This window comes from Nerophis lumbriciformis, linkage group LG02 (assembly GCF_033978685.3).
Source record: "Nerophis lumbriciformis linkage group LG02, RoL_Nlum_v2.1, whole genome shotgun sequence".
Taxonomy (NCBI): domain Eukaryota; kingdom Metazoa; phylum Chordata; class Actinopteri; order Syngnathiformes; family Syngnathidae; genus Nerophis; species Nerophis lumbriciformis.
Window position 1 is genome coordinate 58,709,052 of NC_084549.2, and position 23,491 is coordinate 58,732,542.

At 39.7% G+C, this 23,491-nt stretch overlaps 2 protein-coding genes across 4 annotated transcripts in view; both read right to left on the reverse strand.

The window, feature by feature from the left end:
* The window catches only part of pnpt1 (polyribonucleotide nucleotidyltransferase 1, mitochondrial), a 66,592-nt gene extending 51,963 nt beyond the window's left edge, over nt 1-14,629 (reverse strand). Inside the window, exons 1-14 of the mRNA XM_061970643.2 lie at nt 14,415-14,629; nt 7,163-7,223; nt 6,989-7,063; nt 6,797-6,902; nt 6,675-6,724; nt 6,545-6,608; nt 5,977-6,024; nt 3,992-4,105; nt 3,723-3,909; nt 2,030-2,081; nt 1,881-1,938; nt 1,726-1,822; nt 1,544-1,646; nt 1,397-1,467 (exon numbers count right to left, since the gene is read on the reverse strand). Of these exons, the coding sequence (XP_061826627.1) occupies nt 1,397-1,467; nt 1,544-1,646; nt 1,726-1,822; nt 1,881-1,938; nt 2,030-2,081; nt 3,723-3,909; nt 3,992-4,105; nt 5,977-6,024; nt 6,545-6,608; nt 6,675-6,724; nt 6,797-6,902; nt 6,989-7,063; nt 7,163-7,223; nt 14,415-14,533 (1,205 nt within the window). The 5' untranslated portion in view covers nt 14,534-14,629. The remainder of the gene's footprint in view (nt 1-1,396; nt 1,468-1,543; nt 1,647-1,725; nt 1,823-1,880; nt 1,939-2,029; nt 2,082-3,722; nt 3,910-3,991; nt 4,106-5,976; nt 6,025-6,544; nt 6,609-6,674; nt 6,725-6,796; nt 6,903-6,988; nt 7,064-7,162; nt 7,224-14,414) is intronic.
* Nucleotides 14,630-17,870: 3,241 nt separating this feature from the next.
* Nucleotides 17,871-23,491, reverse strand: part of ccdc88ab (coiled-coil domain containing 88Ab) — a 185,327-nt gene continuing 179,706 nt past the window's right edge. For all 3 annotated transcript variants that reach the window (XM_061965665.2, XM_072911820.1, XM_072911819.1), the window contains 2 exons: nt 23,152-23,435; nt 17,871-21,612 (listed from right to left, as the gene is read on the reverse strand). In XM_061965665.2, coding sequence (XP_061821649.2) covers nt 20,797-21,612; nt 23,152-23,435 — 1,100 coding nt within the window. In that variant the 3' untranslated portion in view covers nt 17,871-20,796. The remainder of the gene's footprint in view (nt 21,613-23,151; nt 23,436-23,491) is intronic.

Consider the following 23,491-nt stretch of genomic DNA (forward strand, 5'->3'; position numbering starts at 1 on the left):
TTACGTGAATGAGCTAAATAATATTATTTGATATTTTATGGTAATGTGTTAATAATTTCACACATAAGTCGCTCCTGAGTATAAGTCGCACCCCCGGCCAAACTATGAAAAAAACTGCGACTTATAGTCCGAAAAATACAGTAATCATATTTACATTGTTTCTTACGGAGAAATGTGTTTCAATATATGAACTCTTCTATTTAAGAACCCTGTTCAAGAACCATTCAGGTTCTTAAATCGAGGTTTCACTGTACTTAGCTAAAGCGAAATGACGAGAGACTGGTATTTTCCCCATTTGAAACCCATTATGTATAAAGAGTAGAGAAGCACAATATAATTTTTTTATCAAGCCGATATTGATACAGACAACTTCCTGCTTCTCAAGACTGATATAGATAACCTACGTATATCTATTATTTTAAAATTTAAGATTTAATTGTAGTTTGTGCATATCTTTCTTTAGCAGCAGGCGACCACCATAGCGATATTGGCATTTCAGGTGACTGATAAGGTTTGACGTGTTGAAGCTCGCTGTTTTTTTCCCTCCTCGCGGAATGTTTTTGCAGAACATTTAGTGCAGGTAGCAGGCAAAAAGTCCCACACGATCGACGCCATGTCTGTTTACAGAGAGCACAGGGGAAGTTTACGGCAGGCCATTTACAGCATGTTGAGATCAGCTATTTAAAGCAGGAGAAAAGAGGCGCTTGATTTGCTCACCTTAACCCACCTACAGCCCATTACGGTTAATCTCGCATCAATGGATTTTTTTTGAGAGCTATTTCTTAAATTTTCCATGTTGTTAGTGTGACATAATTCCTCATATCGGCCCAATAATTATTAATTATTTAAAAATCTAACAATTCTTTGGAGTGCAAGAAAAAGTGGAAAGGTATGAAAATGGAATTCTCTTTGACTACATGGTAATTATTTAACTGGTATATCAGTACAACAAAGCAGCAACAGAACCAATGTTGTAATAGTGGTGAGGAGCGAGGCTTCTTGGCATTTTAATGCGCATGCTGAGGGAGATAACGCTGCTAGGTACTGAACACTGGCCCATACATTCATTTGTAGTGGCCTGCTAAGAATACTTTTGGACTGCTATAAATAGATTTGGTTCCACCTCACTCATAAATACATCATAATGGGACTGTCTGTGACTGTAGCTTGTCATTTCAGCTGTGCACAATGGATGGCATCGTAAGTCTGACAAAAATTCAATGATCAAATCAACATCAGAACCCAACTTTGATTAAACGTCGTCAAAAAGCATGTTGTTTCAACGTTAGGTTTGTGTTGCTCAACATCAGGACCTAATTCAACAAGTTCTCAACGTTGTTTTCATGTCTTGTGCCTGCTGGGAACCGCAATTTACACCAGCGGTTACTTTTCTGACCTTAACGCCGTGGTGATGATGTCTGCCTTAACGCTGGACTCCAACGAATCAAACGTGACGCTGCAAAGAACCTAAAAAAACAACACAATTAAGCTTTTTTTTTGTGTAGAACATTTTATTGGCGAACTAAACCGCCTTCAAACACACCTGCGTTTGTCCCCTCTGGAACAAAGCAGAACCGTGAAGCGGTTTAAAGAGGTCTACGTCACAGGAGATGTCCCTCAAAGCAGTGAGCTCCCTCCCATCACACCTACACACACAATCATGTAGTTCATAAGCACATCATTATATCATTAGGTGTAAATACATTGTATATAATAATCATATACCTCCTGTATTCATTCAGCACCAAATTCCTGAAGATTTCTTTGCTAACAGTGTTGAAAGACTCGATAACCTCAAAAGGTTCGGCTTGAGGAAACGTTTCTGTGAAATTGAGACAGGATTTAGTTATTGTATTTTCACCCCACAAACTAAGTCCTACCTTTTAGTTCCACCTCAGCTTCTAGTCGAATCTTGTTGATGGCTTCATCTCTTGATATCTGTCAATGATAATCACACAATTAGAGACATGAACTATGTGAAATAAATGGAGAAGTATGGAAAGACCACCACGATGTGTTTGAGGCTTACTTTATCATGTGAGGAATCTGTGAAAACAGCATATATCTTCTCTGAGGTTGATCTGCAGGAAATAATCCAAATAAAAGTCACTACTGAGGCTGAGAAGGTACAAAATGGTCAGTTTTTACTGTTTTTGAAAACATCCTGTTAGTTGTAAATGGGTTTAGTAAGTCAACACATATAGTGAAATACACGTTTTTGTCTGAAACACATGTTAACAAGACATAAATCAGGGTTTCTTTACCATAAGGTCGGGGACTATTGTTGGGCCGCCAAAGCAGTTTGGTTCGCAGCAGTACTCAGTTGTAATACACTTTTCCTCCACTTGTAGCAGTAATGACAATATCAAACAAACAGAAGAAGTCTGCAGCTGAAGTCACAGTGAAGTTTCTCCAGTGCAAAAAATATGACTAAAGTGGTGAAGCTGTATTTATATTTGCACTTAAATTTTGTTGACAGTTTATTTAGGAAATATATATTAATGTTATTTATTACTCATTTAGAATGTATTTATTTTAGCACTGCATAATTGTGTGTAAATGTACTTTTTATCAGTTTTCATAAAATGCTTTACAGATATTACCGTATATATATTTGAAGACAAAACATTGTATTATAGGTGACTAAGCATATTATTATCAATTATTAGTTTAAAATTTTCAGCTTTTTCTCCTTACGTTCAGATTTTTTTTCTAACATTTTTGCTGTTTTTTTCCCCCCATGTAAGAATAGAATAAAATTATTAATAATATTATTAATATGACTGTGTAACTGCAAAACCTAGCGTGTCAAAAATTCTGCCTGTACGAAAATGTTAATGTTCAGTTAGATATTTAACAGTGTTTATTATGGTTGTTGTAATTATTCAAATAGATTACTTCATCATTTAGTATTATTTTTGTTTTACTTAACTATCTAAACTTGGATAATATTTCAAATGTATTTTATTTTTATTTTGAGAGCTTGTAATATTTTAGATAAGGAGTGTCTAAACTTTTTTATGAAAAACAAATGTTAATCAGATATTACCATACATATGTGTATATATTTAAAGACGAAACATTGCATTTTTGGTGACTAAGTATCCATCCATTTTCTACCGCTTGTCCCATTCGGGGTCGCAAGGGTGCTGGAGCCTATCTCAGCTGCATTCGGGCGGAAGGCGGGGTACACCCTGGACAAGTCGCCACCTCATCATAGGGCCAACACAGATAGACAGACAACATTCACACTCACATTCACACACGAGGGACTATTTAGTGTTGCCAATCAACCTATCCCCAGGTGCGTGTCTTTGGAGGTGGGAGGAAGCCGGAGTACCCGGAGGGAACCCACGCAGTCACGGGGAGAACATGCAAACACCCAGGACCTTCGTATTGTGAGGCAGATGCACTAACCCCTCTTCTACCGTGCTGCCCCCGTGACTAAGTATATTATTATACTACGTTCAGATTTTTTGCTCTTTTTTCTCAAATTTTTACTATTGTTTTTTTTTGTTATTATTTGAAAAAACAACTTTTGAAATTTTAACAGACACGTTAGGTATATTTGCAAAGTATCAGTATCGGAATCAGCCTGAATTTTACTCAGTGTTATCGCACATCACTAAAAGGTGCATTCACTTAATAATGCACTTTTACAGTACTTCTATGAGCAGCAGTCCTGGCTTACATCAGAGATAACGTTTAAAAACATGTCTTACTGTCGAACGCGCACCACCATGTCTGCCGGGGCCGAGAACAGTTTGACGGGCGTGCGCTTGCTCACTTTGAGCTCGCGCGCTAGCTGCTGGATGGCGAAGATGATCTTCTGCGAGTGTTTGACTCCAACCTTCACAGCCTGGGCGAAGACCTGCTGCAGCATGTTCTCGGCCGACGCTTCAATCATCACTGGCAACGAGCGAGGACCGAGAGCAGTGAGGGAGGAGGAAGGAAGGCTCCGAAAAGTAGCTTTGTAATTTTGCAGACTTACCGACTTGACTGCTGGGGGCACCGACTACAATCATGTTTAGAGTGCTGGAAGACATCTCTGTCCTGGTGGGGTTGACCAGCAACCCTCCATCCACCATACCCATACGCACCGCACCTACAACACATACAATTATACATCTGACATGAGGAGGACAGCAAGTGTCTGATGTAGGGGTGTCCCGATACAACTTTTACACTTCCGATACGATACTGATATTTTGAGTACCGTATTTTTCGGACTATAAGTCGCAGTTTTTTCATAGTTTGGCCGCTCCAGTGCAACTTACCGTATATATGTTTTTTTCCTTTTTTATTATGCATTTTCGGCAGGTGCGACTTATACTCCGGTGCAACTTATACTCCGAAAAATACGATATATAGCTCGATACCCATACTGATATGACACGATATCAGCACAAATCCTTCTCACTTGTATCATTCTTCTTTTACTTTAAGTTGAAGTGGAGCGGTAATTGCTTTTTTGCAACACCGAGTGACCACAATAATTAAGTTAGGCTCATGACACAGTGAGTCCAATCATGCAGACACGTTTGTTACTGGATACTTGATAAATCTTTTTATGATCGCTTTTATATTTGCCTCTACACCTTTCAAAATAAGCCTAAATCTGCACTGATGCAGGTTAATAAACAGTAGCCTAATGGGGCTTAGACCCTCGCCTGAAACCCAGAAGTGCCCAGGTGTGCCTCTCGGTCACGTGATTGCAACCCACCTATATAATAAGATACAGTGCTTGTTTTAATGCTGATATCAGACCAATACCAATATTGGACTGGGACACCCCTAATCTTACAATATTTTGAATTATTTAGAGTAGTCAGTATACTGCTCGACTGGAGGCGAGACATAATTATCTTGCTCATCACTTGCCTTGCTGGATACACAATAATAATATCTGTGTGCGGGCTATTTTTTAGTGGAGAGTAAAACTATACTGCCAAACAAGCTGTACACTGACTACCCTAAAGTACATAATTTCAACAGTATTGTCTCTTGAAAAATGGTGCTGAAATGAAGGCGTGTACTCAGTATTGAGACAAAAACTGGCATTATTAATAGAGATGTCCAATAATATCGGACTGCCGATATTATCGGCCGATGAATGCTTTAAAATGTAATATCGGAAATTATTGGTATCCGTTTCAAAAAGTAAAATTTATGACTTTTTCAAACGCCACTGTACGGAGTGGTACACGGACGTAGGGAGAAGTACAGAGCGCCAATAAACCTTAAAGGCACTGCCTTTGCGTGCCGGCCCAGTCACTTGATATCTACGGCTTTTCACACACACAAGTGAATGCAAAGCATACTTGGTCAACTGCCATACAGGTCACACTGAGGGTGGCCGTATAAACAACTTTAACAGTTACAAATATGCGCCACACTGTGAGCCCACACCAAACAAGAATGACAAACACATTTCGGGAGAACATCCGCACCGTAACACAACATAAACACAACAGAACAAATACCCAGAACCCCTTGCTGCACTAACTCTTACGGGACGCTACTATATACACCCCCTGCTGCCCCCTATCCCTCCTCCCCAACCCCGCCCACCTCAACCCCGCCCACCTCAACCTCCTCATGCTATCTCAGGGAGAGCATGTCCCAAATTCCAAGCTGCTGTTTTGAGGCATGTTAAAAAAAATAATGCACTTTGTGTCTTCAATAATAAATATGGCAGTGCCATGTTGGCACTTTTTTCCATAACTTGAGTTGAAGTTGTTCTCTTATTTTGAAAAACCTTGTTACATTGTTTAATGCATCCAGCGGGGCATCACAACAAAATTAGGCATATTAATGTGTTGATTCCACAACTGTTTATATCGGTATCGGTTGATATCGGAATCGGTAATTAAGAGTTGGACAACGTCGGAATATCGGATATCGGCAAAAAAGCCATTATCGGACATCTCTAATTATTAACACCAAACACTCCAAAAAGATGAAATAATAGCTCACCAACGGGTCCGTTCCAAGGGATGTCAGAAAGAGCGAGAGCAGCTGAGGCTGTAAAAGAACAAAACAATCACAATATAAGCATCTTATCTACAAACTAAAAGTGGACTTTTCCGTCCTTACACTGCAAATTATTTGCCACTTGCCAAGATTTAAAATTGTATCAACATTTTTTTTTTTTTTTAAGTTACCGACGAGTCTCAATTTTAGCATGAATAATTATTGTTTTTCTATTCCAGTTTAAAAATGTTACATTTGAGAAAATAACTATTCAAATAAGATATTTTGGTTTTCCCCCACATAGAGAATCTTGTTTAAAGATTCTGCAACATCTCGAGGATGCTTAAATTTAAGAAATGCGAGGGGAATAATGCTTGTTTTAAGAATAAAATGCTTATTTCTAGCTTAAAAGTCCTGTTGATTTCTAGATTTACAAATCCTAATTTAGGATGACTTATTGGGTAAAAATGATCTGTCCACACTGTTAGTTAAATTCACAAATGTTCAGTATTTTTTCCTAAAATCTAATCTAAGCTTATATTTTGACAGCTCTTTTTTTTTTGCAGTGTACCTGCATTGATGGCGAGTACATCGGGATCGTTGACACCATCCACAGCCAGCAGGTTACACAGGATCTAAAGAGGAGGTCTTACTCTTATTTCATGTTTACAACAACAAAATGTGTAAGAACCGGAACAAACCTGAGTATCATAAAAGTAACCAGTGGGGAAAAGAGGCCGGATGGATCTGTCTGAAGATCAAAAAGCAAAATAAACGGTGTATATTAGCAATGAATATGGAAAAGGAAATGTCAGTAAGTCACCTATGAGTCTGCTAGTGAGAATCTCATTATCAGTGGTGCCCAGCTCTCGCCGTAAATAGTTAGTCGGAATCCTGCCGGCCGCCGCTGCCTTCTGCCTGTAGTCCACCTGCGAATAAACGAGACATTGCACTGCAGCTGGAGCACCCTCTTTCCCCTTGAATGTACAAATGATGCGTGTGAATGTTGGCGTACCACCAGAGGCATAAACTGAGACGGAGATGGTTTGGTCTTGCTGACAGCCGTCACCATCACGGAGGTGTCGCCCAGCTTCAGACGGAGGCACAAAGCTACAACAGTTAGCAATGCTAACATAGATGAACGTATGAAAACATAGTACGAGGGGATGAAACATGGATCGGATCTGACCTGAACGACGGCAGCTCCATCAGCAAATTTGGCCAGCTTCCCAGAGGAGATCTCAAGCTTTCTACAAGGCACAAACAAACAGACAGTGGAGAAAATAACTCTTACAGTAACTATTTGATTCAAAAGACATTGGAAGAATGTGACGTGGTTAGATCAGACCAAAGTCAGGACCCACTAGATGTTTTTGGCAGCAGAGAAATTATGAAAATGACCCCAACAGCATCAGCCTAGCGCAGGGGTCGGCAACCCGCGGCTCCGGAGTCGCATGCGGCTCTTTCATCACTCTGATGCGGCTCAGCTGCATACTTGCCGACCCTCCCAATTTTCCCGGGAGATTTCCGGATTTCAGTACCTCTCGCAGAATTCTCCAGGGATTAATATTCTTCGATTTTCACCCTAACAATAATAATAATAAGGGCGTGCCATGATGGTACAGCATTCAGCACCCTCTACAATCTGTACGAACAGCATGCCAGCCCAGTCTTTTGTTGTATTCATTTTCTGCTTGCACACGTAAGTGACAGCAAGGCATACTTGCTCAACAGCCACACAGGTTACACTGACGGTGGCCATATAAAATAACTTTAACATTCTTACTAATAATGCGCCACACTTTGAACCAAAACCAAACAAGAATGACAAACACATTTCGGGAGAACATCTGCACCTTAACACAACATAAACACAACATAACAAATACCCAGAATCCCATGCAGCCCTGACTCTTCCGGGCTACATTATACGCCCCCACCCCAACCCTTGCGACAACCGTAATTTGTCAAGTGTGGGGAAAAAGCATTGCTACAAAAAGTAGCATTACTGCTAACATGTAGCATCATTTGAAAAGTCACCCGCTAGAGCAGTGGTTCTCAAACTTTTTTCAGTGATGTACCCCCTGTGAACATTTTTTTAATTCAAGTACCCCCTAATCAGCACTATGTCATCAGTTTCTGATTCATTAAATTGTATAATTTGTTGTGGTCTTTCTTGAACTATTTGGGAAAAAAAAGATATAAAAATAACTAAAAACTTGTTGAAAAATAAACAAGTGATTCAATTATAAATAAAGATTTCTACACATAGAAGTAATCATCAACTTAAAGTGCCCTCTTTGGGGATTGTAATAGAGATCCATCTGGATTCATTAATCTAATTCTAAACATTTCTTCACAAAAAAAGAAATCTTCAACATCAATATTTATGAAACATGTCCACAAAAAATCTAGCTGTCAACACTGAATATTGCATTGTTGCATTTCTTTTCACAGTTCTTTTTGACAGACATTAAAAAAAAATCTCACGTACCCCTTGGCATACCTTCAAGTACCCCCAGGGGTACGCGTACCCCCATTTGAGAACCACTGGGCTAGAGAATGTAGAGTGCTTACTCCGCATGTCAACATCTGCGTTCGGTGCCACACGCCCACACCATCAAAATGCCGAGGCAAACATTTCCAGATCAACACCGTATGAAAAAAATAGTCAACAACAAAAGAGATAACGTCCGCAGGAACCTACCACACAGCGAAGGACATACACAATTTGATTTCCTATTAAGCAGCTAATTTTTCTTTGACACTTATTGAAATAGCTTGTGTGACATCATGTACAAAAGTGCACTTTATTTGTTTTAAACTATTGTAGTGGTGTTCTGTACAAAAAGTGCACTTTAATTTAGTGTTGTTTTGATTTGTCATCTTAGCGACATCATGCACAAAAGTGCACTAATAGCTAGGGATGTCCCGATCCAATATTAATATCGGAAATCAGTCCGATATTAGCCAAAAAAGTGAATATCGGATTTTATCGGACTGAATCTAAAAACTCCGATATAAGCGCTCCGATATAAGCTGTCCATTTACCGCTGCAGCACGTTTATAATAGGTGACTCTGGTTTGATCACACTCCAACACAGTAGGTGACGGCAATGCCCCTTAATTATATACGTTGGTGCCGGCCGCGGAAGAAGAGCGTCTCTGATCCAGCATGCACAGCCCACGTGATCACAACAACGACAACGCGTGTGCTTGCAGCAAAGTGTAGTGATGTCGGCTGTGTGGAAGTATTTTAACCTAAACTCGGACAAAGACGTTGCCGCTAAATGCAACATTTGGCAGGCGCAAGTGTCCCGTGGAGGGACAGAACCGGGAAGGTTCAATACAAGCAACCTCATCGCACATTTGAAAAAACACCACAACAAAGAACATGAGGATTTCCGCGAGAGCAGCAAGGCGAAGCAACAAACCTCTGGCTCGCTTCAGCAACCCACGCTGGCCGAAAGCTTTGCAAGACGTGACAAACTACCACGGGACAGCAAAAAGGCAATGGCCATAACAGAAAAGATAGCCCAGTTTATTGTGCTTGATGACCAGCCCCTGTCGGTGGTGAGTAACGTCGGGTTTAAACGCTTAATGGATTAGAGTGATATGTTTATTGTGTTTACACTATTCTTCAGTGAAGACTAAGAGTAATTACTACATTGTTTTGGGCACAGTCAGTCAGTGAAACTGGAGCTGTGAACTCTTAACTTAGAGCAGTTGGACAGTGGATGATATTGTGTTGTTTATGTCCCTGCCCACAGTTGTTTCCAACATATGCTGACAGTAAAAAAATAACTGAAGTGAACTTGAATTGTTTGCACTTTAAAACGTTTTTTTTTTTTTTTTTTTTTTTTTTTTAATTGGATTTATTTAGGTTATTTTTCAGGGTCTTCTAATTTATTTTTAATTTATTCTATTCAATTGTATAATTATGTTGGTATTAGTGGTTATTTTGCACTTTAAATATAACATTTTGTTTTTATTGTATTTGTTGAGGTAATACTCTTATGTTGAAGGTTAAAATTTATGTAACCAATTGGTTAATAATAAATGGGTCAGTTTTTCCTATACCTACTCTTGCTGACTATTGTTTTCTGTTTTAACACTACAACATCAGTAACAGTAACATCACTTTATCAAGCCTTTTCTAACATTCCACACAACAAAATAAGGAATAAATATATGTATGATTCGTGTCTATATCGCATCGTATTGATATCGGTATCAGCCAATACTCAAGGCTACAATATCGGTATCGTATCGGAAGTGAAAAAGTTGTATCGGGACATCCGTACTAATAGCTTGTTTTAAAATGTCTCTGACAATCTTGCACTTTCTGTTTTGGAAATGTCATGAATGTTTGTGCCTCTGCTTAATAACTGTTTAATAAATACAGTGTTGGTCAATTGACTTAGTTGTGATTTCCCTCTCTGCATGAAAGTTTAAAATGAGCATATATTAATGCAGTATGAACAAGAATGTTTTAATGAAGACACATAGAATCATCATACTGCTGTGATTATATGTATCAAGTGTTCATTCAAGGCAAAATATCCAGATATATATCGTGTATCGCGATATGGCCTAAAAATATCAAGATATTAAAAAAAGGCCATATCGCCCAGCCCTACACAGCAGGAAGGATCAGTGTTGCCAAATTAGCAACTTTGCTGATACACTTAGCAAGTAATCAGAGTAGGGTTGTCCCAATACAACTTTTTTACTTTCGATACGATACCGATAGGGGAACCTTGAGCAATGGTCGTTGCCAATATTGTATGCGATCTGATATCAGCACAAATCATAGCACATACATTTATTATTTTGTATTGTAGAATTATAGAAAAGGTTTGATCAAGTTAAAATTAGTCAACCAGAAAACAATGGTGGGTATGAAAAAACACTAACCTATTTATTATTAACAGTCTGGAAGTGGAGTGGTAACTGTTTTTTGGCGACATCCAGCGGCCACACTAATTGAGTTACGCTCACGACGCAGTAAGTTGAATGATGCGGACACGTTTGTTATTGGATACTTTCTAACATGCTTCAGCTTTGGATGCATTTCAGCACGATGAATTTGAGGACCAGTAATAGACAATTTAGAGTGGAAAAGCACATTTTATTTTTACTCGCATACAAAACATTCTAACTTGGATTGTTTCCCTGGCTTCGAGACTCTCCCGAAGGACAGTGCGGCGAAGACACAACAAACTCCCTGCTCGTCTCTCATTGACACACACCTGTTGTTGTTGACTTTGGACTGACTGGCGGCTGCAAGAACACCAAGACCGCGGAACAGAGACACGCTGCAGGCTTACACACACACACATGCATCCACGAAAAATATACGCCACACACACATACCCCACACCCCCATCCAATGCTCTCGGTGCGAATCCCTTAGGGGTGATGGACGGCTGGGCAGCGCTTGAAGAGCCGCAGCCTGCAACCGTAGCCCCCACTCCCTCCCCTCTGTTGCAAGTCTCGAGTTGTTTGTTCTAATATGTATATGTGCTTTGCTATGGAGGTTTTGTGGAGATTGTAATTTTTTACTCATCCTCCCCCAGCGTTTACCTTTTCCCCCATCTTTTACAGGGCGCCTTGTGGCGACCCATCAGCGTTCCTGTTCTGTAACCCTTTACACTGTTTGTTTGTCCAATCTTGAACGGGTTTGTGCTGAAAACAAAGTTTCGTTGTACTTGTGCAATGACAATAAAATCCATACCATAACATACCATGGATACTTTGTATGTGTAATATGCAACTATACTTATTTGATATTTGTTCATATTGACAAATGTGCTGTTTTAGCCTGCAATATTGTTAAATTAAGGAAACGTATTACTAGAGATGTCCGATAATGGCTTTTTTGCCGATATCCGATATTCCGATATTGTCCAACTCTTAATTAGCGATTCCGATATCAACCGATATATACAGTCGTGGAATTAACACATTATTACGCCTAATTTTGTTGTGATGCCCCGCTGGATGCATTAAACAATTTAACAAGGTTTTCCAAAATAAATCAACTCAAGTTATAGAAAAAAATGCCAACATGGCACTGCCATATTTATTATTGAAGTCACAAAGTGCATAATTTTTTTAACATGCCTCAAAACAGAAACTTGGAATTTGGGACATGCTCTCCCTGAGAAGGCATGAGGAGGTTGAGGTGGGGGTGGGGAGCGGGCGGGGGGTGTATATTGTAGCGTCCCGGAAGAGTTAGTGCTGCAAGGGCTTCTGGGTATTTGTTCTGTTGTGTTTACCGTATTTTCCGCACTATAAGGCGCACCGGATTATTAGCCGCACCTTCTATGAATTACATATTTCATAATTTTGTCCACCAATAAGCCGCCCCGGACTAAAAGCCGCGCCTACGCTGCGCTAAAGTGAATGTCAAAAAAACGCTGCGCTAAAGTGAATGTCAAAAAAACAGTCAGATAGTTCAGTCAAACTTTAATAATATATTGAAAACCAGCGTTCTAACAACTCTGTCCCAAAATGTACGCAAATGTGCAATCACAAACATAGTAAAATTCAAAATGGTGTAGAGCAATAGTAACATAATGTTGCTCGAACGTTAATGTCACAACACACAAAATAAACATAGCGCTCACCTTCTGAAGTTATTCTTCATTCGTAAATCCTTCGAATTCTTCGTCTTCGGTGTCCGAATTGAAAAGTTGCGCTAGCGTGGGATCCAAAATGGCCGGTTCCGTCTCGTAGAAGTCATCGGGAGTCAGTGTCGCTGTTGTTCTGTGAATCCTGCCTTCCGGAAAGCTCGGACCACAGTTGTGACCGAAATATCTGCCCAAGCATTTACGATCCACTGGCAGATGTTGGCGTATGTCGTCCGAGGCTGTCTGCCCGTCTTAGTGAAGGTGTGTTCGCCTTCGGAGCTGTGTGAAAAAAGCCACCCGGCCTCTTCGCGTAAACTTCCCTTAACCACTCGCTCATCTTTTCTTCATCCATCCATCCCTTCGAGTTAGCTTTTATGATGACGCCGGCTGGAAAGGTCTCTTTTGGCAAGGTCTTCCTTTTGAATATCACCATGAGTGGAAGTTAGCATGGCAAGCTAGAACCACAGTGAAGGATGACTTCTCATTCCCTGTGGAGCGAATATTCACCGTACGTGCTCCCGTTCCACAGTGCGGTTCAGTTGCTGTGAAATACGGTAGTAATCCGTGTGCGGATGGAGAGATTGCGTCTTTTTATGACCCGGATCGTTTAGTAGGAGCCATTTTGTGGTCTTTACAGATGTAAACAGGAAATGAAACGTACGGTGATATCCGCGCGTTTTTTCTTCTTCTTCCGGGGGCGGGTGAAGCGCTTCCTGTTCTATGGGGGCGGGTGAAGCGCTTCCTGTTCTATGGGGGCGGGTGCTTTCCTTGGCGGTTGCTTGCGTAGAAGAAGAAGCGCTTCCTGTTCTACCGGGAAAAAAGATGGCGGCTGTTTACCGAAGTTGCGAGACCGAAACTTTATGAAAATGAATCGTAATAAAGCGCACCGGGTTATTAGGCGCACTGTCAGCTTTTGAGAAAAATTGTGGTTTTTAGGTGCGCCTTATAGTGCGGAAAATACGGTATGTTGTGTTACGGTGCGAATGTTCTCCCGAAATGTGTTTGTCATTCTTGTTTGGTGTGGGTTCACAGTGTGGCGCATATTTGTAACAGTGTTAAAGTTGTTTATACGGCCACCCTCAGTGTGACCTGTATGGCCGTTGACCAAATATCAATTGCATTCACTTGTGTGTGTGAAAAGCCGTAGATATTATGTGATTGGGCCGGCACGCAAAGGCAGTGCCTTTAAGGTTTATTGGCGCTCTGTACTTCTCCCTACGTCCGTGTACCACTCCATACAGCGGCGTTTTAAAAAGTTGTGAATTTTACTTTTTTGAAACCGATACCGATAATATCCGATATTACATTTTAAAGCATTTATCGGCCGATATTATCGGACATCTCTGACCAATACCAAACTTGGATTAACCTAACAAGTCTCTGGACCTTCGAGGTCTGGAGTTGCCAAGCGACAGCCTCAAAACATTGACGTTTTGATGTGTCAAGAGGAGTGGGAAGGTGGTAGAGACCGACAACAAGACACATCTGATTGATGTGCTTTCCAACAGAGGTTTGTTTGAGTTATTTCATAACACTTATTACATTTTGTTTCCAGGTGCTGCACGTTAGACTAAATTGACCATTACAATTTGGGGCTGTTCATGTATTTGTTAAGGGGTGAAGCTACAAAATCAGGATGAGCTCAACTATTTATTGCACTTGTTGAAATAAGGCTAAGCTAACAGTTTCTAGAACATTCCTGGACATATTGTCTTCTTGTTGTTACCTTCACCTGAGGAGCCCTTCTGGTTAAATGGAAACTTAGCAGTATGAATGGGAGAGCAGGGCAAGGAAAAGTCCACTCACTTCTCTCCAAGGTCCACCGCCACGCGTCGTACATGTTCGTGACTTCTGTAAACACTCTGGTGACACAAGCGAACGTGGCGGCGAGGAAAAACGCGTCCTAGCTGGAGTAAAAAACCCATTTTGGAACAAATACAAAATCAAGAAAACGGTGACTTTACGACCGAGACATGCGCGTGCGAGCTTCCATGACAGTGCGTCACATGTGCGGAAGTGCCTTTGACGGAGGATTCCGATTGGACGTTGAGGCTTTGCGTCCGTCGACAAAAGAGGTCCGTCTTACAACAGGAAATTACCAATATTTTAAATTGTAGTTCCGGTTACTACGTTTTGTAAGTACAACACTCCATCCATTCATCCATCTTCTACCGCTTGTCCCTTTTTTTGGGGTCGCGGGGGGTGCTGGAGACTTTCTCAGCTGCATTAGGGCGGAAGGTGGGATACAACCTGGACAAGTCGCCACCTCATCACAGGGCCAACACAGATAGACAGACAACATTCACACTCACATTCCCATACTTGCCAACCTTGAGACCTCCGATTTCGGGAGGGGGCGGGGGCGGGGGGCGTGGTTGGGGGCGGGGCGTGGTTGGGGGTGTGGTTAAGAAGGGAGGAGTATATTTACAGCTACAATTCACCAAGTCAAGTATTTCATATATATATATATATATATATATATATATATATATATATATATATTATATATATATATATATATATATATATATATATATATATATATATATATATATAAGAAATACTAAGTCAAGTATTTCATATATATATATATATATATATATATATATATATATATATATATATATATATATATATCTTTATATGTATACACATATATACATATATATATATATATATATATATATATATATATATATACAAGAAATACTTGACTTTCAGTGAATTCTAGCTATAAATATATATTTATTTTATTATATATATATATATATATATATATATATATATATATATATATATATATATATATATATATATATATATATATATAATAAATACTTGAATTTCAGTGTTCATTTATTTACACATATACACACACATAACACTCATCTACTCATTGTTAAGTTAAGGGTTGAATTGTCCATCCTTGTTCTATTCTCTGTCACTATTTTTCTAACCATGCTGAACACCCTCTCTGATGATGCATTGCTGTGTGGCACGCACAAAAGTGCTTTCATCAAATGCACTAGATGGCAGTATTGTCCTGTTTAAGAGTGTCACAACATTGCTGTTTACGGCAGACGAACTGCTTTACGGTAGACGAAAACGTGACTGCTGTTGTTGTGTGTTGATGCCCGCGCTGGGAGGACGTTAATGAAACTGCCTAACAATAAACCCACATAAGAAACCAAGAACTCGCCCTCCATCATTCTACAGTTATAACGTGATTGGGCAGGTACGCTGTTTATATTGTGGGAAAGCGGACTCTGGTCCGCAGTGGACCTGAGTCCGCCTGAATTTGGGGAGATTTTCGGGAGAAAATGTGTCCCGGGAGGTTTTCGGGAGAGGCGCTGATTTTCGGGAGTCTCCCGGAAAATCCGGGAGGGTTGGCAAGTATGTCACATTCACACACTAGGGCAGGGGTTGGGAACCTTTTTGGCTGAGAGAGCCATGAAAGCCAAATATTTTAAAAGGTATTTCCGTGAGAGCCATATAATATTTTTTTTTAACACTGAATACAACTAACTGCGTGCATTTTTAAGTAAGACCAACATTATTAGAGTATAATGAGTCTCTTATTCTTTTTAATAACATTGTTATTCTGAAGCTAACCAATAATAAATAAAATACGGTAGAAAATGCATGAAAATGTTTTATATTTTGAACGTTATTTTTAACACTGTGATTACCAGCGGAATTATTCATTACTTATCGTGTTAAGCAATGTCAGCTAAGATTTATCTGAGAGCCAGATGCAGTCATCGAAAGAGCCACATCTGGCTCGAGAGCCACAGGTTCCCTACCCCTGCACTAGGGCCAACTCTCAACACTACCAAATACAAAATCATTATTTGATTATGCACAACAATTGAATATATATTCCTTAAAAATAGTGCTTTGTCATGAAATCCAATTAGTTTTATTACAATCTCATTGCACAACTGATTTTTATTACATAGACTACTGCTGGTTTAATGTCGGGTTTCCCTTCTAAATAAAATACATTTTATTCATCACCCCTTTACTAAATACATGCACAATTCTGGTAACAATATCAACTCATCCAAACAGAGAAATGATGATGGAAAAATGTAAACGTGCATTTTCAATGTATGCTTACAATGTAGAATGTTTTGGCCCTTTTCAGATAGCAAAGAAGTTAATAAGTCATCATAAAACGTATTGTGTTACTAAAAATGTTGATGCTGTATCTACTTACTTAGCACTGTACCGTTATATGAAAGTCTGCAGGTGTAACGTCTCTCCCACCGGTTTCTCATATGCAGTTCTGCAAATTACCACTAGAGTACGCCATAGACCAGGTTATAGTTGCTGATGTTTATAATGAATTTAAAATAAAACAGTAACACTTTCTAATTTTATTGTATGACTTATTCTGCATTTCTTTTCATATATATTATTGTATGTAATATATATATATATATATTTTATACTATTATTTGTATGTTCACACTGATACTGTATATTTCATCATATTGTTTAAAATGTATGTATTAAAATTGATTCCATTTAATACTGCATTAATTTTAAAATATATTATTTTATTTAACACATCTATTGTATATAATTATATATACTTTTATACTAACTAATAAAGTATGTTTTGTCATCAGTTATAAAAGTGCTCTGCAATGAGGTGGCGCCCGAATGCAGCTGGGATAGGCTCCAGCACCCCCCATGACTCCGAGAGGGACAAACGGTACAAAATTGATGGATTGATATATACATCCTGTACACACACATATATATATATATATATATATATATATATACACACACATACATATACTTTTGTATATAATACAAATATATATATATATATATATATATATATATATATATATATATATATATATACGTTGTAAATATTGAAAATATTACATTTAATTAATATAAACATGAATAATGAATTAGATAATATAACATGCAAATATTTATTTAGTTTATTTTAATTATTCGTGAGGAAAATAGTTTTCAAATACTAAAATATAACATTTTAAAATGTTTTGGGCAACTTTTTTTTTAAATGTCCCTCACAAAATTGTATTTATTTATTAATGATTAACATATTCTAAAATATAAAAACTTACAAAATATACAGTCATTAAATAGCATGAGAATGTGTGAAAAAACCTGACTGGTATTGTATATACTGTACAGTAATACGATATAACCTGCAACTCTCTGCGGTTGATAGAATAACCACCAGTAAGACAGGAAAAAAGTAAACAGACACACACGTTGCTCTTGATGAATTTTAATGACATCAAATGGATTTATGCAAAAGTGGAAAAAGAGGAAAACTCGTCAGCGCCATTGTGTTTGTCATCACGGCAACAATAATGCTCTGCAGGTCAAAGGTCGGCTAGACACTCTTGAAAGTTGGCTTACTGAGAGAAAGAGTGTGTGTGTGCTTTTCTGATTAATGTGTGTGAGAGTAAGATGACAGAGAACTGACTTAATAGATCCTATTGTTACGCAAGTTAAGATGAGCCACACGTACACACACACACACACACACACAACTGTCATGGCTTATGCAGTCATTTTGAATCCAGACGAAGCGTGCTGATTGGTCCACTGATTGCTCCATGCACATTGTCGTGCTCCAGCTGGAAGCATGTGAGACTTGAACCATGCCGTCACTCAATTGTGCTGCTCAAACACAATCTCCCTTTTCTCCTTTTTTTTTTTTTTGGCTGTGACTTGAACATTGGCACTTAAATCGTCTTTCATTTTTCCACAAAGTGTAGTGTATCGTCACAGTCCATCTCGCTGAAGGACACGTGGCAGTGCAGTCTGCCACAAACAAACAAACAAAAAAAAGAAAAAAAAAAAAAAAGGGGAACGGGGAAATAACTGGTGCATCTTTGTCTGTTTCCTTGATTCAAGGAAGAAAAAAAAAACCAAAGAGAGACGGAGGCAAACGTTCTCTACTCAGGCGCGGGAAGAAATAAACACGGAGGATTTTACAATCTTTTTTTCCTCTCTCCTCCCTGCGGACGCCGCTCTCTACTCGGCTTCCGACACTCCAAGGCCGCCTCGCTCGCTGAGTTCCCCGGCAAGGCAAGAAGAAGAAGAAAAATAGAAGAAGAGTGTGAAGATGGAGAGAGCAGTTCAGAAACACGTAGACAAGAAAAGGACATCTCAGTATTTTCATGACAGCATATCTTGTCAAGGGACACTACTAGAAATAGTCAAAAGTCTTATTTTTTTAGAGTAGTCCGTGTACCGCTTGTATAGCATGTGAAAGAGTCTAAAATTATTATTAAAGTTTTTTCCAGAGTAGTCCGTGTATAGCATGTGAAAAACAGTCTAAATAGAGAGTGAGGAGAAAAATGATTGTGTCTTGCCTACGGTCAAGTAAGGTGGTGGTAGCGTGCACGAGTGCCGCCGGAATTGAGAGAGTTGTGGTTTCGTTGAGGGAGTTCCCTATATTCACTGTGATACACAATAATAAGTGTGTTCACTTCTGTTAGTAGACAATAAATACCTGCTGCTATACAAGCTGGACAGTAAATTACGAACTATAAGCCGCATATTTTTTACCTACCCTTTGAACCCGGTGGCTTAATTTATGGATTATGGAAATAGTAAAAAAAAAAAAAACAAGCAAAGACACAGAAAATGTGTGTTGTTGTTATTGCAGGTGCTGCAGTGCCTTTCTGTTTAGAGCTTAAAACCGGAAGTACAAGTGCCGTTCCGTCTCCTGTCCATCCATAACGTTTCTACTCGCATGGGCTCTTCATTTTGCAGTATAACTAAAACAATTTTTCCTTACTACACCGTCCCATGTGTGATGTCTGAAGGAGTATTTTCATGCATATGTGTACGTGAAGCTTGCATCGATAGCATCAGCTAATATGCTAACACATTCACGAGTGTCTGTTTTAGAATTAATCATTTAAAATGGCATTTTTTTTGTAGTTCAGTTTCGTAAATTCACTAAAACGTCACTGTGGAGTTTTTGAGTCTGTTTAGAGGATTGAAGCCAGCTCACATAGCTACAGTCGCCATTTGGAAACAATTAAGGTTTCGACAATATATGTTTCTTGGTAAATAACTCATTTTAACAACATATATATCTGCGGATAATATATAGAATTTTTTTTTTTCTTAAAAAATTTAGTGGGTGCGGCTTATACGTATCGCGGTGCGTTCAATGGTGCGGGAAATACGGTACTTCAAAGTGCATCGTTTCTAATAGTATTGTCCCCTTGATAGGATGCGTGCTGAAATGTGAGGGCTGATACGCACTTAAGAGACAGACAGGAAGTAGGAAAGGAAGTTGATGATGATGGATGATGAATGAAAGGAAACAGGAAGCAGCCGGCCGGGAACTGCAGGCGTCGTCATGGCAACACACAAAAAGCCATGCAAACAAACTAAAAAAAAAAAAAAAAAAAAGGCCACACGGAGCGCCATGTTGGAGGCGTCTGTGGTTTTAGTTTTGGGGCAGGGAGTAAGGTATGACACCATGTTGGAGGTTCCCATGGAGACAAGCACCCCCCCAACCACCCGCACTCACTCACTCACCACGCGCCCCCATCAGAGGGAAGACGTGGGCGGGGCTTAGCAGCTTGGCGGCTCGCCACTCCTGCTTTTTGACTTTCTGCCCTCCACATCTGTGGGACAAAGCAATGTGGTTGTTACACGTGCACACACACACACACACACACACACATAATAATAACAACAACAACTAGAGGGAATAAATAAAGAATCTACAAGTTAGCACAGGAAGCAGTGCTCGTCTTTGAGAGGTTATAAGTTAGCGTGTATGTACAAGTCCCCAGCATCACTTTCATCACGACCTTCAAGCAAACTCGCTTTTCTCCCGTTTTTCACTTCCGCCAACGTCCCTTTAGTCACCGGGCCAAATATGAGGAAGAAGAAGCCCACTTCCCGGGGGGGAAATCACACATAAGCACCAAAACCAAAAGAAAAAGCCATTAAAATGCGAGCTTGAAAAACGTGCAGGTGGAGAATGACATTCATTTCTGGGTGGGACCAGGCTATTGACTGGAACAATAGCCCTGATGCAGGTAATAGTCAGGGTCAAAACTGGTGAGGAATGGATCAGAACACCAGAAGAGGAAAAAAAGAAATATTCATGCACGAGTTGTGTGAGCGTCTGTCAGCGGGCCAGAACCTCCCCTTCCGTCCTTTACACACACCCGTACTCGAACCACAGCGACTGGTTCTCCTCTGAGTCCAAATGGTCCACAGGCTCTGGACCGGACGTCAGCAGGTCGTCTGATTGGCTCTGCTGGGTGGTCTGATTCTGGCCGGAGGCGTAGTTAGCGGCGGGGGGTCCGCTGATGTTGCTGACCAGGGTGGGGTTGAGGGACAGGAAGGGGAGGTTTTTGCCCGAAGACTCGCTAAAGATTGAGTCCATGAAGACCGACTCCGCGGTGAAGGAAGGGCCCAGGAAAGACTCGAGGGTCGGGAGGTCGGGGTCGTCCCCGCTATGGCAGGGTAAGCTGGTGGACTTTGGCAAGGTGGTGCTAGAGGGTCCCTTTGGGTGGTACTCACTGGGTGCGGGATGGGCACGGAGCCCGGGTTTGGCGGCGCCGGCTGGAGGTGACGCGTCGACGGACACGGGCTGGCGGCTGTCCTTAGACAGCATGTCGTGGATGCTGGTGCGCCGCGAGCTGCCCTCCGCCGTGGAGATGACGCTGCTGGCGCGAGGCAGCGTGGACGAGGCCGAGTCCAGGCGCTCCGACACCGACGTGGCCTTGCCCTGCGAGGACAGGCTGGGCCGGGCCGAGCCTCTCACACGGGTGCTCTCCGCCTTACGCAGGGTCGGGCGCCCCGGTTGCCCCGAGGATCTGGGCGGGCGATCGGCGCTGACTGGCGCCGCTTTCCCGCTGGAGGAGCGTAGGATGCCGCGCCCTCTGGTGGCGGGGCGCTCTTTGGGGGTGCGGTCAGACGAAGTGGAGAGGCGAGGAGAGTCCACGGTCAGGTTCTCCTGGCTGCCCGACTACACCGCAGGAGAGGAAGTGACATCAGTGGAGGTTTCATTTGTGGGAAATAAAGCACTTAGCATCAAAAGTATGGAGCGTCAAAAATGACAAAATTAAATAAATAAATACTTAAAGTGCGGACACAAATGTTCATGAAATAATTAAATACATCATTAAATGATAATTAATTACATTGTGAAATTATTAATCAAATCCTGAAATCTATAAATAAATCATTAAATAATTAAATGATGAAATTATTAAATAATTAAATCAGTAAATACGTAATCAAATAATGCAACCATGAAATAAATGATGAAATAATGAAATCATGGAAATATAAATACATAATGAAATCATGAAATAAATAATTGAATCGTAAAATAATTGAATAAATGACTAAATAATTCATCTGTGGACTAATTAAATAAATCATGAAATCATGAAATAAATAATTAATTAAATTGTGAAATAATTAAATAAATCATGACATGATTAAACACATGATTAGATAATGAATTCAATTGTGGAATAAATAATTAAATAATTAAACCGGTAAATACAGGATCAAATAATGCAATCATGAAATAAATGATGAAATAAATAAATAATAATGAAATCATGAAATAATTAATTAAACAATGAAAATTATTAAATAAATGATTAAGTAATTATTTAAACTGTAGAATAATGAAATAAATCATGAAATAATTAAATACATTCTTAAATCATGAAATATTTAAATCGTGAAATAATTAATCAAATAATGAAATGACAAAATAAATTATGAAATAAATCAATAAATCACAGAAATAAAAATACATAATTAAATCCTAAAATAAACTAATCAAATCATTAAATAACTAATTACATTGTGAAATAATTAAATAAATCACGAAATTACATAAATCATTAAATTATGAAAAATAATTAAATTGTAAAACAATTAATCAAGTCAATAAATAATTAAATCAATCATGAACTAATTATATAAATAATTGAATCATGAAATAAATGAAATTGTAAAATAATTAAATACATCATTAAATTATTATTAAACCATGAAATAATGAAATAATTGATTAAATGTAATTGTACATAAAATACATTCATGACATTTAATAACATTTATGTATTCAATTCCAATTATAATTCCCTTTCTTTGCAAACACTGACTTTGACCAGTTTCTTAAACTCGCAGGCAGTAGAGAATATGGAGGGATTCTTGGTCGAGAACATATTTTGCTTTAATCAATTTAGAAGTATTTCTTGCCACCTTATGTTGTATATTTTAATAGGAAATTCCTACTTTATTTTATTATCTACTATTACACCTGGAAATGTGATTTATTTTACCCTGTCACTGCCTACTAGCTTTGAATCCTTTGTAATTTCACAGCTGTCGTTTGTATAGAGATTGAACAATTTTGGTCCCAAGATTGATCCCTGGGGTACGCCAGTATTTTATCATCTTACCTGTAGAATGTAGAATTAAAAACAAAAATCCAACTGATCTAATAACAGCGCACACGAAGTAAGATGGTGAGCACTCTCACCTCTGCGGGGTCGATGCCCTCGTCGAGGAACTGCTGCAGAGAAAGCACCTCGCTGCCCGGCGACGCCGTCTTCTTGATCTGAAGCGGGGCGGTGCTTCCCGTGGCGTTGCCCGGCGGCTCCAAGGAGCACCGGGTGGGCACGGGGCTCTGGTGGGACGAGCGCGAGGACGAAGGCTGCTGGACGGGACTGCTGCCGCTGCTTGACCACGCCTCCTGGTCCAAACTCAGGCTGAACTCGCCGCTGCTCTCGCTGTGAGGACGACTCAGGCTGCCGTTCAACGTGCCTGCGGGGACGCCATCGCGTTAGCACGTGACATAAACTGTCTAACGTTGTGTAATG